This window comes from Mesocricetus auratus, unplaced genomic scaffold, assembly GCF_017639785.1.
Source record: "Mesocricetus auratus isolate SY011 unplaced genomic scaffold, BCM_Maur_2.0 Super-Scaffold_100010, whole genome shotgun sequence".
Lineage (NCBI taxonomy): Eukaryota > Metazoa > Chordata > Mammalia > Rodentia > Cricetidae > Mesocricetus > Mesocricetus auratus.
In genome coordinates this window covers 41540846-41557131 of record NW_024429194.1, presented here as the reverse complement: position 1 = coordinate 41557131, position 16286 = coordinate 41540846, and the positions used below count along the sequence as shown (strand labels likewise).

Genomic DNA, 16286 nt, shown 5'->3' with positions numbered 1-16286 from the left:
ATCAGATCTACTTGAGTTACCTTTTTTGAGATACTAGTTTTCCTTACAAACTTCTCTTAGCCATGACCTAACTTTACAGCCAAGTTATTTTCATTACATGAAGAAATTCATTGTCATGTTGACATTAATGATAAAAAGACTCACAGTTTTAACATTCCAACACCAGTCAGCTATAATGACTTCCCCAATGCTAAGCTGTTGTTAATCAGCTGAAATCCTAACATTCACCAAAGAGAAAACAGAAATATCATACATGTTCCTTGACTAACGTAATTTATACCATACACTAAATAACCTTGTTTCCACAAAAGTTTTGAAGATCACAAGACAAATTGTGGTTTTCAAAATAGCTACTTGCAATAAGCAGTATTATACTTTCTACTGTAAAAGTCAATATTACCTTTTAATTGTGTATGATTGATAATTATGAAATTTATGTATAATATATTATCTTTAATCCTCTCAACAGGATTGGAAAAGAAAAAGAGAAGGTGGAGAAAATAAGCAATGAAAAAATTAAATGTCTTTTACTCTCTTGCCTCTAGTAGGAGATTTCCCAATTATCCTAGGGAGTATTAACATCATCAGGTTCTTTAGAGTTCCATCTAGACAGCAGCCCAGAGTTGGGACTTGATGATAGGAATCCCAAGTTGATGGGACCCCAGGATTTATGCAGTAAGGTTTGAGACCAGAAAATTAAAAAAAAAAGAAAGATAGTGTTTTCTACCTTCAACACTTTAAAACACTTCTTTGGGAGCTCTTGGACCCCAGACTAATGACTGGGAGGCCAGCATGGAACTGATTCAGACACCCTGAATGTGGGTGTCAGTGAGGATGCCTAGCTAATCGATGGGGCCTTAGGTAATAGATCAGTATTTATCCTTGGCATACACATGGACTTTAGGTGCTCATCCCGCAATGAAGGATGCTCTCTCAGCTTGGACTCTTGGAGGGGAGGACCTAGGCCCTGCCCTGAATGAAATGACAACTCTGAAGATCCAAGGGGAACGGAGTGGGGGTTGGGGGACAGGAGGGTGGGGAGGAGGGGAGGGAGAGGGAGCTGAAATTGGCATGTGAAGCAAGCTTCTTTCTAATTTAAATTTAAAAATCTTTTTAAAAATGTTTCTGACCATCATTATAGTCACAACATAATAATGCCAGCCTGGTGGGACTGGTCCCTCAGAATACACTGCCAAGGCTGTTAGTGAGTTATTGAAGTGGTAAGAACCATCTGGACATCTTCCTTTCATTTAAAATTCTTGATGTACTGTCTATCATGTGTTTTGTAATTACCTAGCTGAGATTCCCACTTCATCCCATGCATCAAATGCTATCACTTGTTCCATTTTGTGAGTGAAACTTAGAAGCACAATAGTTTCCATGAATTTGATAGAATAAAATAACCAGAGGGTGGAAATTCTTCAGTACAAACTCATATTCCTCTGAACTAAAGACCTTAATAGTTCCTCAATAACTAACCCTAAAGGATAGTTACCCCCCTAATAGCTAAAAATGTGATGGATGGATGGTGGATGAGTGGATAGGTGGGTAGGTAGATGGATAGATAGATGAATGGAAGATATGTGTGTAGGGGGAGGGGGAAATGAATGAAATATCATGCATGATTAAATATACAAAAATAATTAGCATATATAAGACAAGAGTTATAGTCTTTATAATTTTTATTAGTTTGATTTTATGACTGCCGTACTTGGCCATTGTGTTTCTTTGGTACATTTATTCTTAATTATCCATGAACTTACACAAACCCTGAGTGAATTTGTTTCTGTCTCATGAGGCAGGCAGTAGGGATACAGAATCCACCCAGGAGAGCTCTGATTACATTTCTGCTGGGGAAAACAGTCATCTCTTACTCCTCAGGGAAAGCTACCATTGATATCCTGTTGATAAATTCATTTGACTCTTTCGAGGAAGATTGTAAATTCACTGGACCAAATGAAACCCCCAGAGCTCCTGTTCATGGTCATGTATCTCCAATTACACTGAAATTTTAAATAGAAGGCATATTGTTTTCTGTTTGAAAAGATTTAATATTATTATTCCAAACAACTAGAAGACATTAGTTAAACCAACATGAAATTGACTTTCTCATATACTATCACATTATTCTTAAAATAGAAATTTTTAAGTCAAAAATGGGTGCTGAGAGTTGAACCCAAGGTCTTATGCATGTGAGGCAAACACTATATCACTGAACTACATCTCCAGCTCCTGATACAAAAGTTTACCATGACTTCCAAGATCCTGTTAAAATTAATTTTTGATTGTTATCCTTACACATGTACAAAAATCATCACCTCCTTTATAAATTATGTTCAACTGGAAACCAAAAGTACATTTCTAAACTAGTTTTCTCTCAAACAAAAATAAAAACATTCAAATTTCGTATGATTTGCCTTCCAGAATAAACAGAAACTAAATCACTTCTTACCAGTGAAACCTGATAATGTGTGTATTCAGTGAGTTTTTGTGTAGGGTGAATGTGACTATGGACCAGAGACATGCCTTCAATTCTCTCCTCATTTATCTCTACTCTGACTGTTATAAAAACCTATTTATAAAATGCCCTGAATGTTATTTTGCTTATTTTGTATGAATCCACTCTGTATGTATCAAATTTTATTATGTTATGAACAATTAAAATAATTCTAGGTTTATACCAACACAAAAAACTGAAATATTGTAGCAATGCTCAGTTATAATTTTGTCACATATGCTGATGATAATTATGCTTTTTATTATTATTTTCTCAATAAAAAGAGTGTTAATTCATAAAAACAAAGTTGTACACTATATAAAGTTAATTACTACTGAAGTACTTAGGACTCTGGTTTGCATGATACTCTTCTAAAACATGTAAAATTCTTACAGAGTGTATGAATTGTGCATTATTAGATTTGTCAAGTATAGTATGAATATGAATTATTTCTAATTTGTGTAAAAGACACAACCAAAACCATTTGTGTTCATTTTCTACCCTTTCCTACCCTTTCACAAAAAAAAAAAAGAAAGAAAGAAAGGGCAAAAAGAAAAAAATCTAATTGTATTAAGTATTTAGTCTAGAAAAAAAGCTTGGAGAGTAAGGCATCAATACTTGTGTCCTTGTCAAAAGAAATCATGCAGGACTGTGTGTGTTTATTAAGTAAGTAGTCATGTGTCTCTCAGCAGACTTCCCTGTGGGGTATGCTAAATGCCACTGGAGGATAATAAATGTTACATCAGTGCTAAAAAGAAGATTCAAGAATGATCTAGAAGACAAGGTTCATGTTGTCCCAATGTCTACTGTGCCTGTACTACTACCTCTCTTTACTCCCAATTTTCCATAAAATACTGGAATACTAAAAGAAGCATTCTCAACTGATAAGTTTTAAATATTAGATTTGCATTGAACAATTAATGTACCTGAGAATTCCCAAATCGTAAAATTATTCTTCTTAAATACTGCTGATCAATTCTTGAAGCTCCTTGGTTGGACTTCCAGTCATTTTATGTTCTTTTGTTATTGTTTATTTGCAGAGGAGGTGTCTGCAAGGATAGTTCAAGTAGTCACGGCTGAAGCTGTCGCAGTCCTGAAAGGTGAACAAGAGAAGGAAGCCCAGCACAAAGACCAGCCTGCAGCGCTGCCTTTAGGTAAATAAGAGAGACTAAGTCAGGGCAAGCATTTGCTGCCTCTTGTCACAATGTAAAGTCTACATGTTCAACAGATATATCTAGCTTGTACATATTTCATATATGGAATTCATCCATCACCTCTACTAGAAGCAGGAGGACCTGTTTTGACCCCCTCAGTTGGTTCACTGGGGTGTTTTGACAGGCTTTAGGGTAACAATCTTGTGGTTACACATGGTGACCCCCTCTTTCTGTTTATTAAGTCAGGGTGCTATGAGTCCATGCACATGAAGAAAGTGAACTGAAACTTCAATTAGCAGTGACTATCTCTCCTTATGGGTTGAACTACACAAAACTGGTAGCTAGAGCTTTGTTAGAATCATCAATCACTTGAATCACATAGGAAAGACTGATCTTGTGATTTGACAATTGATCACATAGCTCATCTAATGGCACTTCAATCACCTTGCCCTTTCCCATGGTCATAAATGTCCTTCAGTGCCACAGAGGCATGCAATACATAATCACTTTGGCACTTAGCCAAAGGCTTGCTGCCCTGCACAGAGAGATAGATTGATCCAGCACTTAAATATAGATATGTATGTTGATACATAAATGCATAGATACATAAATGATAGATGGGTAATAGATAAAAAGATAAATTATAGATACATAGATGGTTGATACATACTTAGCTAAATGATACATGCATAGATAAGTGGATAGACTGATACATAGATATACAAATTATAGACAGATAGAGAATGGATACATCACAGATAGGTAGAGAAGCAGATAGACATATATATATATATACATATATATATATAAATGGAAGGAGACTTTCTAGGATTCAGTGTATTTATTTCATACATACATACACCCAATCTTCCAAATGACTTCTAAATCCTAAAAACATTTTCATATTTTATAGTTAAACGGATCCTTAATATTTGTTTTCCTGATTAAGAGTCCTTGAAATGTATACTAAACAAAAAGAATAAGAATATTTTCCTTTCCTAGATTAAGAGTTTAGAATGTAGTCAATGTGTGCCATTCTGAGTGTTTTGATTGTCAAGGACGAACTTTCTTATGAACGGAAATGGAAAATACACCTAATTTAAAACATTGACCTTTAATCTGTCCTTCACTCCCATTTTTTGTTTCTTTGAAATAAAATTCAGGTTTTAAATTTTTTGAAATCTTAAAATTATAAGGCACAAATCCCAAAGAGGCGGGGAACTACACACTTGTTGTCATGAAGCCACCTCTAAGGTATTGTGTATTATGAAACTTCAGTTCACATAATCTATGAAATAGATTCAGTCACTGGCAGTAATTAAGAACTATTTCCTTTGAAGTTCCTTCCCTGCATAGGAAGATCATAAGGAAGGTAAGTGTCCAGGAGGACCTCAGAGATGGTTCAGACTCTTTCCCAACATACGAATTCACTGTGATACCAAAGCCAGGAGGTGACCCAGCTCACAGTAGGTGGGTAGAGATGATCTGATGCTTACCATAGGTTCTGCCACTTTTTCTTTTCCTTTCTCAAAGTGAAAGAAAGATAAAGGAGCTTTAACCTTAAAGTGGAGGTGAAGTGTTGTTTAAAATGTTTATCAAGCAATGTGACTATAAATGATCAAGTTCTGTTTCTAGACCTAACAGAGCACTCAAATGTTTGTTATTTTTAATTAGACAATTCTAATCCCAAACAAAATGCTTGCCTGGATGTGTTTGAATATAGTATTTCAGTGCTAAACGAAATACATTAACTTTACAAATTCAATTTGGATTTTTTTTATTTACAAGTACAACAGAATTTTTCATTTGTTTCTAACTCATTTTTATGGAGAAAATTATTTTTAAACATAGGGAATGTTAATCTTCTAAGTTGTCACCAGGTAAATCAGGTAAAAGGTGAGAGTTCACAGGAGTCTGATTGCAGATTGGAGGAGCACTGGGCTGAGAGACTTAATTGTTCTGTCTCATTTCTCCATTTTTGACCTGTAGCAGCTGAAGAAACAGCTCATCTGCCTCCTTCCCCACCACCGTCGCCAGCCTCAGAACAAACAGTGGCAGTGGAGGAAGGTAAGTTCTTGACCTTATAGGGTTGGGCCTACCCAAAATGGTAAACAATAAACTCCAGTCCACAGCTGGGGACACCAGTACCAGGTAATGTAGATCAGGGCTGGGGTTATTTCAGATCGTCAAGAAGAAAAGCATACTAATTCCCTAAGCTCATGAATGAAAATAGAATCAGAGATCTATTATGTAATATGGTCAATATTACATAAATGGAAAAAATCGACTATGCGAAAAAAACTCTGTGTTCAAGTTGCTAGAATAACTATGAGCAGTTAACTTAATGTGGAGTATTGGACAGAAATGATGCAGTTCTCTTATGACAGAAAAGAAGTAACAAACATAACCCCATGACAGTAGGAGGCAGTATTTTCTTATGGAAATGCCAGAAACTATGTATTTTACTCATAGTTATATTGCCAAGACCTTCCCCAGAGCCTGCCCCATAGCAGAATCTCAGCAAATATTAATGAGGAAGTCAGGAAGCTAATGAATGAACAGATACTGAGAGCAGTGGACTAGAAGACCATGGCTGCTTCCCCGCTGAGACCTACTGCCCTCCATGAATGCATTTATGCCCTTGTTCCACACAACCCCACATCAGCATTTCAGTTCTCATTGACAAAAGACAGGGCTGCTTTGAAGATCATTCATTCAGAATGTGAGAATGAGAGGCACCGGATTACAACACTGCAGTGAAACTCAGTCCCGAGGCTCAGAATCTACATAAAAGCTTACTGCTCTGAGTAAGAGGAACAACAGTGGCCTGTTTTTGGTTTTCATGCATGAAGGCCATTTTATTCATTTTTCTCCTTCATTTACTTTTCTTTTTGTTGTTACTTCAGAGATCATTTGCTGTGTAAAAGATAAATAACATCACTGTTAAGTATGTATCATGTTATAATTAATAATCTGATTCATTTCAATATTTCCTAAATACAGAAAGACAAATTACTCACCTGCATACTATTAGCTCTGAGACAGTTTTTTAGTTCCAAATTTATAAGCAACATCTTTTCTTTGTAGCAAGCCTTTTCTTAATTAAACTGCCTCCCTCCTAATCTGATACCTGAAATAACATAAAACAAATCATTCTATGAAAAAAATTAACAACTCTAATTAGTGTGTAACAGAATTGGATATTAGTTAATCTCCTTAAATGTAGTTTATAGTATCATTCATATATCTGAAAGATTCTCTTTGGCCGTACACTTTTCCTGTCATCTGGCCTGTATTTCCTGAGCACCTATCATGTCCCAGAAACTTTTCAAATTCTGAGCAAATGCTTGAGAACAAAACAAACATAATCCCTGCTTTCAAAGGACAAACTGCACAGTGAACAAGAATGTAATAAATACACTTACAAGTAGTTCAAGAGGATTACCTCCAGGAAGGGAAAGGTCAACAGATTCTGATAAAGCAGCAACAGGATCCTTCTTTTATTGTATTGCTACTTCCAAAATAAGAGGAAATATTGATAGACACGGAGGGAAGAGGTGGGGCAGAGGGAGCAGGATGCACAAACACACACAGATAGATGGAAAGATGCTGTGCTCTAGGACAAGGAACCATGGCTGACAGGTAGTGAGAAAAGGGAAAAGGAAGGAAATAGTGTAAAAGCTAGCCCAGGCCAAAGGCCTAGATTTCATTCATTTCCTACTAGATGCAGAGGAAGCTCTGCCTGACAGTTGTACTTCTCTGAGGCTGATGGAAGTGCTTCTGAGCTCCCACTTAAAACCATTAAAGTGCCCAAGAATCCACTTGACCCAGAAAGGACTATGATGTTTGCAGAGCTGGCCCACTCCAAAATTCAGCTCAAGGTTCATTTATTGACTCCTCTTACTCCATGGGAACTGTACCAGCAAAGGCAGTAGACTCCTCCCATCTATCTGAGATCCACCTGGTCTCTTCCTTACAGAAAACACAATGCAAACAGTGAAAATATGACTAAATAAGACATGGATTCACCTCAGAATGTAAAGGATTTCCTTCCCCACACTTGTCTAGTATATTCAGATGCTGGCTTGCTTCTCATTGCAAATAATTCATAGTTATTTTCAAACCTTAATTTGTGTTTTCCATTTTTTTCCAAAGAGACGTTAAGGTACCTCAAGATCTAATGATAGACCACCTCCTTTCAAGTTATATGAAAAGATACATGTGTACATTTTATAACTCCTACATTATTAATTTAAATGGCACATGATAATCTTCAACTTTAATGTGTGAAAGATGTGGTCAAGGTAAAGTTCTATTGATCCTTTATCTCAAACCCCAATAAAATCAATGTTCAACAAATAACAATTAAAGAAAATAGTTCATTTTTTAAAAAAGCCAGTGACAAGGTACAAGATAACAGACACTGTTCAGTTTCTTAATCAAGTTTTCAATGAGTTACTAAAGAACCAGGCTGGTGTACTACTAACAGCAGGTCTCCTGAGAAAGGGAACAGGTAGGCTTCATTGCTTTGTCTAAGAAAAACTTTTGCTTCCAGGACACAAACTCACCCAACATTTTTGAGGGCATAGGAACAGCCACAGTATGACCCTTTTATACAAATGGAAGAAAGCTTGGATTCAAGTTGAGTAAATGGGTGGTTCTAAGAACCTCCTTCTTAACAGACATTTAAAAAAAAACATTCTTTCCCAAAGGGAAAGGGCACTCATCACTTTAAAACCATCCATTTATTACAATTAATTGAATATTAGTATATCCCAGAATGTGTCCTTATTTGGTGAAATATCTAGAAGAAGTTTTATTGAAAAAAAATTAACAGGTAGCTCACCTAGGAGTAAACCACTGTCTGTTACGAAGGGTTCTATTAGAATGTTTTCTCACCACCTTTCCTCTTTGCTTGGTCTAGCCATAACAATTGTCATTTTGACTGAGCTGTTAGAATATGGAAGTCTGTGCAAGTATAATAGAATAATCTGAACCAGAGGTCTTTATGCTTTGTTAGGTTAATCCAGAAATCTTCTAGAGTGTTTTGGGGGTAGCAGTAACCACTGGGACACAGAGGAATCTTTGATCAAAAACTTGTGAAGTGGAGAAAGATGATGGAGAAAACTTTTAAGTGGAGTCAGCTGCCTGCTGTTGTGTGTCATGAATGAACAACAATAATTAGTCCTTGACATTCCTTGAGAACTAGAGTCTCAGAAACATGACTGCAAATTTGTTCCCAAAGGGTCTGACCAACCAAGGCTGAGTTTGGAATAACAACTCTTCCTTTTGCCCAACATAAGATTTTTAAATGTGTTAATAAAAAGTTTAAGTAAAAGCAAACTAGAAAGAATATATTCCTGTCAAAACCAGCTGAATTTCATTTCCAAAGTCTGTAGTTATGCAAAGAGTTATGTAAAAAGGTCAGGATTCACAAGGTGATCATATCCTTTTATATGTAACTTGTTAAATGAAATTGATTGTTTTGTGACTAAAAAAAGTTCCCAAAGCATGTTTACTTATAATAAAGGATGAATGCATTCAGTTGATACCCTAAGCCATGAAAGTAGCTTATAAAATAAATTCATAGTTTCCCTAAGTTTCTCAACTCCAAAATCAAATGTCAAATTAAGGTAAAGGAGAAACCCTGAAACTGAGCGTATGGAAGACACCACACAGACATGTATGTGGTCATCTGCAGGCTCAGTACAATGGTTCATCTGGTAAAGGGCAATTGTTCCCCGGCCCGAAAACCTGAGTCTGATCCCAAGGAGCCAAGTGTGGAAGGAGAGAACTACATTGCTCACTGATGTTCACACATATGCCATAGTGTGCATTGCAGCTGTAGGCATTTGTGTGTGCACCCATGTGCGCGGGAGTATACACAGTTAAATAGGATATGTTGTATAGTTACACATTATTCTTGACAGTTTTACAAATAACTAATCACTTATTTCATCCAGCAACCCACAGAGATAGAGATTTACATGTTTTGTCAATGATATCATTGTTTACATCTGGATAAATGACTCGGCTAGAATTTTTATCTAAATCTGAGTCTTCCAACTCAGAACGCTCTAAAGCTGTGTTCTCAGGGTTATTAATAATAGGACTATGAAAGTCAATTGCCTTCAGACAAGAGTTCTGTTACAAGCTACTATTCTTATGTGGATTTCTACAAACTTCTCCCAAATACATATTCCATTCCTTATTTATTTTTATTTATTTGTTTATTTATTTATTTTTAATTAATTATCCAGCCCAAATGGGTGAAAACCAAAAGCATTTCATCTCTGCAACTAATGAGACTCGATAGTCCTCTGTCCGTCACCACCACCACCACCCCCCCACCCCCGTCCATACACCATACACACACAAACAAACACACCCTCCTCCCGAGACTCCTACACTATTCTGACTTAGTCAACCGCAGCATACAACTTTCTGATGTATCTCTGGAGGTTGCATCATAGATGGTCTTTGCTAACAAGTTCTGAGCAGAAACTTGAAATTCTTAGAGCACAGAGTCCCAGGAGATGTCTGGACTTGGTCAGCTATCCTTTTTGAGTGAAGAGACAAAGACTAAGGAGAAATGGCCTTTTCACTTGGGACACTGAAGTTCCCACAAATGGTTCTGCCATTCTAGGATTATAGCAAAAGTTTTCACATTAGAAAAATGCCACTTCTTGTGAGATGTTAGAGGTCTCTGAGCTGCTTTTATGTCTTAGCCCTTAGAACAATGATGAAAACAGGAGGCCAAATGCTCTGGAAGACTGAAGGAAGAACCCAGTACCTTCTTACCATAGCTCTCAGCCCTCAATATCCCCTTTGTATTGTAATCTTTTCTGTTTCCCAGAAAGCAAATGTTGGAAAGCAGAGAAATATGTATCTCATTTTTACTTACTTGACAGTGCAAGAAATCAGTTGAGCAAGTTAGACATTTTATAAGTAATTTTGCATGCATGATAGGTCTGAGAGTCACTGGGGAACATGTGACTGACAAGAACAAATCACAAGCCCAGATCTACAGTCTAGTCTCTGCTGCAGAACAGACCCTGAAGTTACCTGCTCAGCTACTATCAATAACTAGCATGCTAGTAACTAATATGCTAAGGGCTAAAAGCATTCTCTCTGTAGTGTGTTATTCTTAATATACTCATGCTTTCAAATTTCTTTCCAGTTGCCAGTACTTGGTTAATGAAAAACAGTTACAGTCCCTGAATTGCAGTGCATTTGCGAAATAAGGCCAGAAGACTGGTTGTATAAAGTCTGAAAACTGAAAGGTTAACAATGCACAGAGAAATATTATAAGTGTTGTTTCTGTTGTTGAGGGTGACAGGCTTTAACTTGGATCTAGATGTAAGTAATAGTGATGAGTGAATACCTGAGTAACATGGACATAATTCTGAAAGACGAGGACTGCATCAAAAGCCAAACGGGGCACACCCTACAGGTTCCTAGAGCTCATTGACTCATAGGAGAGTCCAGATGTCCCCAAGGGGACTAATCTACTATGTGAACATAAGGAACTATATTATTTTCTGGTTGAAATCATTAACTAAAACTTAAATTAACCAAAATTTTAAGTATTTGTACATGACTAGATGATCACAGTTTCAAACAGCAGCCTTTTTTCTCAGTAACTGAGCAGACGTGATACCCTGACAATGTTTCTCGCTCTTAATTTCTAATTGTATTCATGTACAACTAAGAATTTGCCTTCAGGAAGGAATTTCTTTGAAAGAATGCATTCCTTTTGTGATGGTTTCTTTCTGTTCCAATATTTCCTTGCTTATTCTGGATTACCGTAGAAAAATGCACAGATAATTTCTATTTCGCAGCAGAGGGTGTCAATGTCTCTTATTCTCTTAGATCAATAACAAAATTTCTTAAACAGTAGTTTAAATACCCAAAAAAGCATGCCCAGTTCGGTCATTGTCTCCATCCTTCATCGACTCCGTTTGTCTGAGCCCCTTCCATCCTGCTGTGCTGCTTCGGTGACCCTTCGTGTCCTCCTGTAGGTGTCTGTCTCGTCTGTGTGATCTCACGTCTGTCTTGTCCAGTTCTCCCTGCAGTTTCTTCCTGTGTGTCTGTTTGTAGATGAAGGGCCTGAGGACCAAGTGGGTCCTCTACACAGGTTCCCCAGCCATGAACCTGCCAGCAGCGGGGAGAGGCGTAGGCTTCTAGCCCCCTCCATCTCCGTGTCTGTGCCTGATGATGAGCCTCACAATTCGGATGAGGAGTACTATGAGCACCCCTTGTTCAGCTCAGAATGGACTAGTGTGCTCCCCAGTGTCACAGCGCAGAGCGCAGAGGCCCACTTAGGCCAGGAGAAAGGTGAACAGGAGCATGGCGCCCTTTGGCTCCTCCTCCCAGCCTGCAGCTCTGCCCACATACATCATGTTCAGTGTGCTTTCGTGCGGGCGGTGGGTGGGCATAAGCTTGTTTTGTCCACATGTCAGTGAAGTCCCTAGATAAGAGTTTTCCAATGAAACACCTCAAAATTTATATGAAAGAAATTTGTTGCGTGAAACAAACATTTCCTTTTATACATTACTTTTGCATTACTGTTCTTATGAGATGAGAAGGGAGAAGAAAAAGGAACAAGAAATAATGCAATTAAAGCATGACTCCTTTTTTGTTCCTTGTAAATAAATTATTCGGTAAGAACATGTTATTTACCTAAACTGAAGAAGATGACCCTAATGTTTATTTTCCTCTTTAGATATGGACGAATTATTAGGACCAGTCTTAAATGGAAGTCACCTTTATACAACTATATTCATATGCTTGTTCTTTGAAAAGAAATAATAAAGAACCTACTTAGAGCAGAATAAATGTTCTGGGATGAATTTATGACTGCATAGCAATTAATGGGAAACTGTGGGAGGTTCTCAGGTAGCTGTTCTCAGCTCACCAAAGCAGAGCTGGGCTAATAGTAAGGCTGTGCCTCAGAGTCTTTGTCCCGTAAAGATGAGCTACCTGTGTATAATTGACTATCATGAGAATGAAATTTAGTGGGAGGTGGGCTGCTGTCTGTCCCACTTTTAACTAGGGGCTTTCATAAAGAAGAAATTGCAGCTAAAATATTTTGCTCAGACAAATATTTTCGGGTCAGAACAATGACTTGCTGCATGCAGAAGAGCTCTCGTTTTCATGCGAGACAATGCATGGTTGTAAGGGTACAAGGACAGACAATTCCAAGGCAGCAAGGAATCAGCTCATAGATTGCCAGCCACAGTCATGACAGTAAGATTCCCCCAAAGTCATTTTGAAAACTAAAGAGTTCCAACAGCTCTGACACCCTAAGAAATATTCCCAGCATTAAATAAAACTAGGTACCTTTAACAGTGTAAACTTAAAGTGATCAAACTATGTGGTAAATTTTTAATTAAGACATAGATACAGGGACACAAGCATACCTAATTCAAAATTTAAAAATGAAACACCAAAATATTATATGGGCCTGAAAACTTGTAAATTAACTTGGTTAGGCTTCATCTAATAAGCTGGCCTTCATGAGGTAAGATACATTTAAAGTTTTTAACTAGAATTAAATGTATGCATTATTTAAAAATCCTGAATAATAATAATTGAAATTTTTAAAATATCCCTTACAAAATTAAATTGCAGGCACAAAATGTCTGCATGGTAAATGTGGAAAGGTAGATGAGGAAGCTCTGCCACCCTCCAGGGGGTTAATATTTCTTAAAAAAGAAAATCCCTTCCCTTTCCATCTGTAGTCTTTCCCACAGGGCCTTTTGCACAATGCCCAATTGTTTTGTGGAAATATCATAAGAATCTTCCCACTGTGGACTTCTAAAATAGCTAACTTGTTTTATCCTTCAACTTATTAAAGGATAAAATGGACTCACTTATTTTTGTGACCATGTGAAGCATAAATGAGAAGCAAATGAACGAAACGATTCCTGGCTTTCAGAAGCTTGATGTTTGCACTTAAAGGCTAGTACTGTTTCCATTTGTACCTTTCAGAGGGATACTTTGGCAGTCTGAATGCCACTCAGTCATCTTTCCCTGGTGATTTTATTTTGAATTGCACAGTAAGATTATATTGCTAAAATGGACACTTTTTCTCAGTGTCAAAAAGAACTATACATGAACTATTACTGCTTAAGAAGTATGAAAACAATTGTATTCAAGGGAAAACACTTTCATAAATGATAAAGTTTTAAAGTTAAAAGTTATTTTACTTTGCATCTTTCTTTTCCTTAAGTATCACATAATTCAATGGAGACAACATAAACTGACCTAACGCTGCAGCATGTCCTTAGAAATACTAAGAAATAGTATTTAGAGTACTCTGGTAGACTTCTCAGTAAAACCATTAAGAACTGGAGTAGGTAACACTTTGAGGCTAACCCTCCTTTGTTCCTAAAATTGTCTGTCAAAGATTGCACATTTTAAATAAAGCAATGGAGAATTCTTGTGTAGGGACTTCCTGCATTGGAGAAAACACATCTCTAACCAGTTGGAAGACTTTTTTTTTCAGCACACCAATGTATCCATCCTGTCACCATCTGCTGGCCCACACCATCTCTAATTTCTAACAAGCCTTCCCCACATGCTCATCTTACTGCCATTCTCACTAAGGGTGAGAAATCCATAAAACTCTTTCAGCTCTCAATTTTTAAAACAAATAACACAGTCTTTAAATTAGAGTTTTCAAAGGCATTTCTCTCTGCATATTATACATCATCATTTTCCAGCGAGTACATAATGTATCTGTCATTCAGTTATTAATTCGCTCATCCAGATGGAAAAGGAAAATATTTCTGATGCCCTGGAGAGGTCATTCAAATGGAGCTGAAAGTGTTCCATGATTAATATTTCTGTCCTTTCGTGTATTGTTCTGTGGTCGTGATGTCAACATCTTTTTCATCCCCCAAGAAGAAGAAACGCTAGAGGGTGCGATGGCTGAGGAAAAGACACCTGCTGCCCTTCCTGGGAAAGAGCTTGGGGCTGCTAAGACTTCAGATCACCCCCAGGGCCTCAGTGAGGGCCAAGTGGAATCTAGCACAGAGGCGCAGATAGTTCCAGAAGACAGTACCCTGGCAGGGGCTCCGCATGAGAAAAGTGTAAAAGAGGTCACGGAGGTGGCTCCGGATGTAAAAATCCCTTCCTCTGCCAAGGAAGGTGTGTGTCTGTCAGGATTTGCATGCGTGCCGCAAATGCGCTGCCATGGATTTCACCAAGCGAATGCTTTTCCAAAGCTGGTCCACCGCTGGGTCTTCTCATGGCCATAAGACACCATTTCGGGCTTCGTGAGCAGATACTGTAGCTTGCGCAGATGCTGTGAGAGCTTGGTTGTCCCGTGCTGCAGCTGGTTGTCCTTTGCCATGATACAATACGCTTTGCCGAAAGCTGACGATGCTGTGTGAACTCTTCTTGGTTTACCCCCTCCCTCCTCATCGCCAGTGTTTGCCAGTCACATTGCTAATACATGTATATTTTTGTTTTTATGTTTTGGGACAGCAATTCATTTGCTTTTCTTTTCAATCCTTAAAGCTGGATTTTACCACATACAGGCTTAAATGATAGAATCGCTTTTGTTTGCAGCCGCAGAGTGCTATGTTTTTATGCTTCAACAAATGCTGGTTTGGTTTCCTTCGGAGACCGTGTCAGTGCTTCTCTTGTCATTGTCTCTCCAGGGCAGCCAACCCCTTTATCATGCCTGCATCGCTTGAGTGTTCATTCATCTAGCCTTCATTGCAAGTTTAAACTACTTCATTGCTCTCATTACAACAGGACACACAACCCTATCGTGTCATGATGACCCATCTTCAAGAGATGGCTAAATTTTTACGAGCCAAATGCCAAATCCTTTTCAAATAACTACACTCAGCTCTGGTGACCACAGGAAGTAATTTAAAAGAGACACTTGGATTGGCATGCAAATAAAACCAAGACCTTGTCATTTACTTGATGTCAAGTATTTCCGAGGCCAATGCTTTGCTAGCTGGTCATGTCCAGGCAATGAAGTCAAGACCCTGGGGAGAAAAATTTTGTAGTAGTTGACTCTTTGAAAAATGTCTTGCTCTTTGATTTTTCCATTGTCATAATTCAAAAGCCATGACTGCAAATTAAAATTTCAGATTAAGTACAAACTGGCTCATCAATGTATATAAAGCTGATAGCAAATGTTTACTTTAATCTCAGCTATCTTCTAAAACTTTATGCCAGTAACTTTTAGTGTCCCTTTATGGGTCCTCACAATTTTCCATCAACTTACCTGAAATACCTAATACATGAATCATTATGTATTTCTTGGCATCTGCCCCATGGGCTGCCAGGTTATTTTCAAGTAAGAAAATTTGAAATACTCAGTTAACATCCTTCATGTATGTGTTCTTATACCCTGTTAATTTAATCCTTGATATGGATTAATTTCAGCTTTAATCAATAGAATGAAGATGACTTTTCTTTTCTCCTTCTAGTATACACCATAGAGTGTGTTAAAGAGACCAAATAAGCAAAAAGGATAAGCAGTCTGAGGCAAACTCTTTATAAGGCATACACAATTCACTTAGAACAGGACGTCACTCAGTACTAGAACATACAGATTCCAGTCCTGACGTTCCATGCTCACTTTCCAGTGGGTAGCATGCCTGCATGGT

The 16286-nt window shown here is 37.7% G+C and overlaps 1 protein-coding gene across 36 annotated transcripts in view; it reads left to right on the top strand.

The window, feature by feature from the left end:
• Window positions 1-16286, top strand: part of Map2 (microtubule associated protein 2) — a 264907-nt gene that overhangs the window by 214834 nt on the left and 33787 nt on the right. For 13 of the 36 annotated variants that reach the window (XM_040753408.1, XM_040753406.1, XM_040753412.1 and 10 more), the window contains 3 exons: window positions 3538-3651; window positions 5641-5718; window positions 14560-14805. In XM_040753408.1, the coding sequence (XP_040609342.1) occupies window positions 3538-3651; window positions 5641-5718; window positions 14560-14805 (438 nt within the window). The remainder of the gene's footprint in view (window positions 1-3537; window positions 3652-5640; window positions 5719-14559; window positions 14806-16286) is intronic. The other 23 variants (XM_040753423.1, XM_040753421.1, XM_040753432.1 and 20 more) reach the window with 5 other exon arrangements.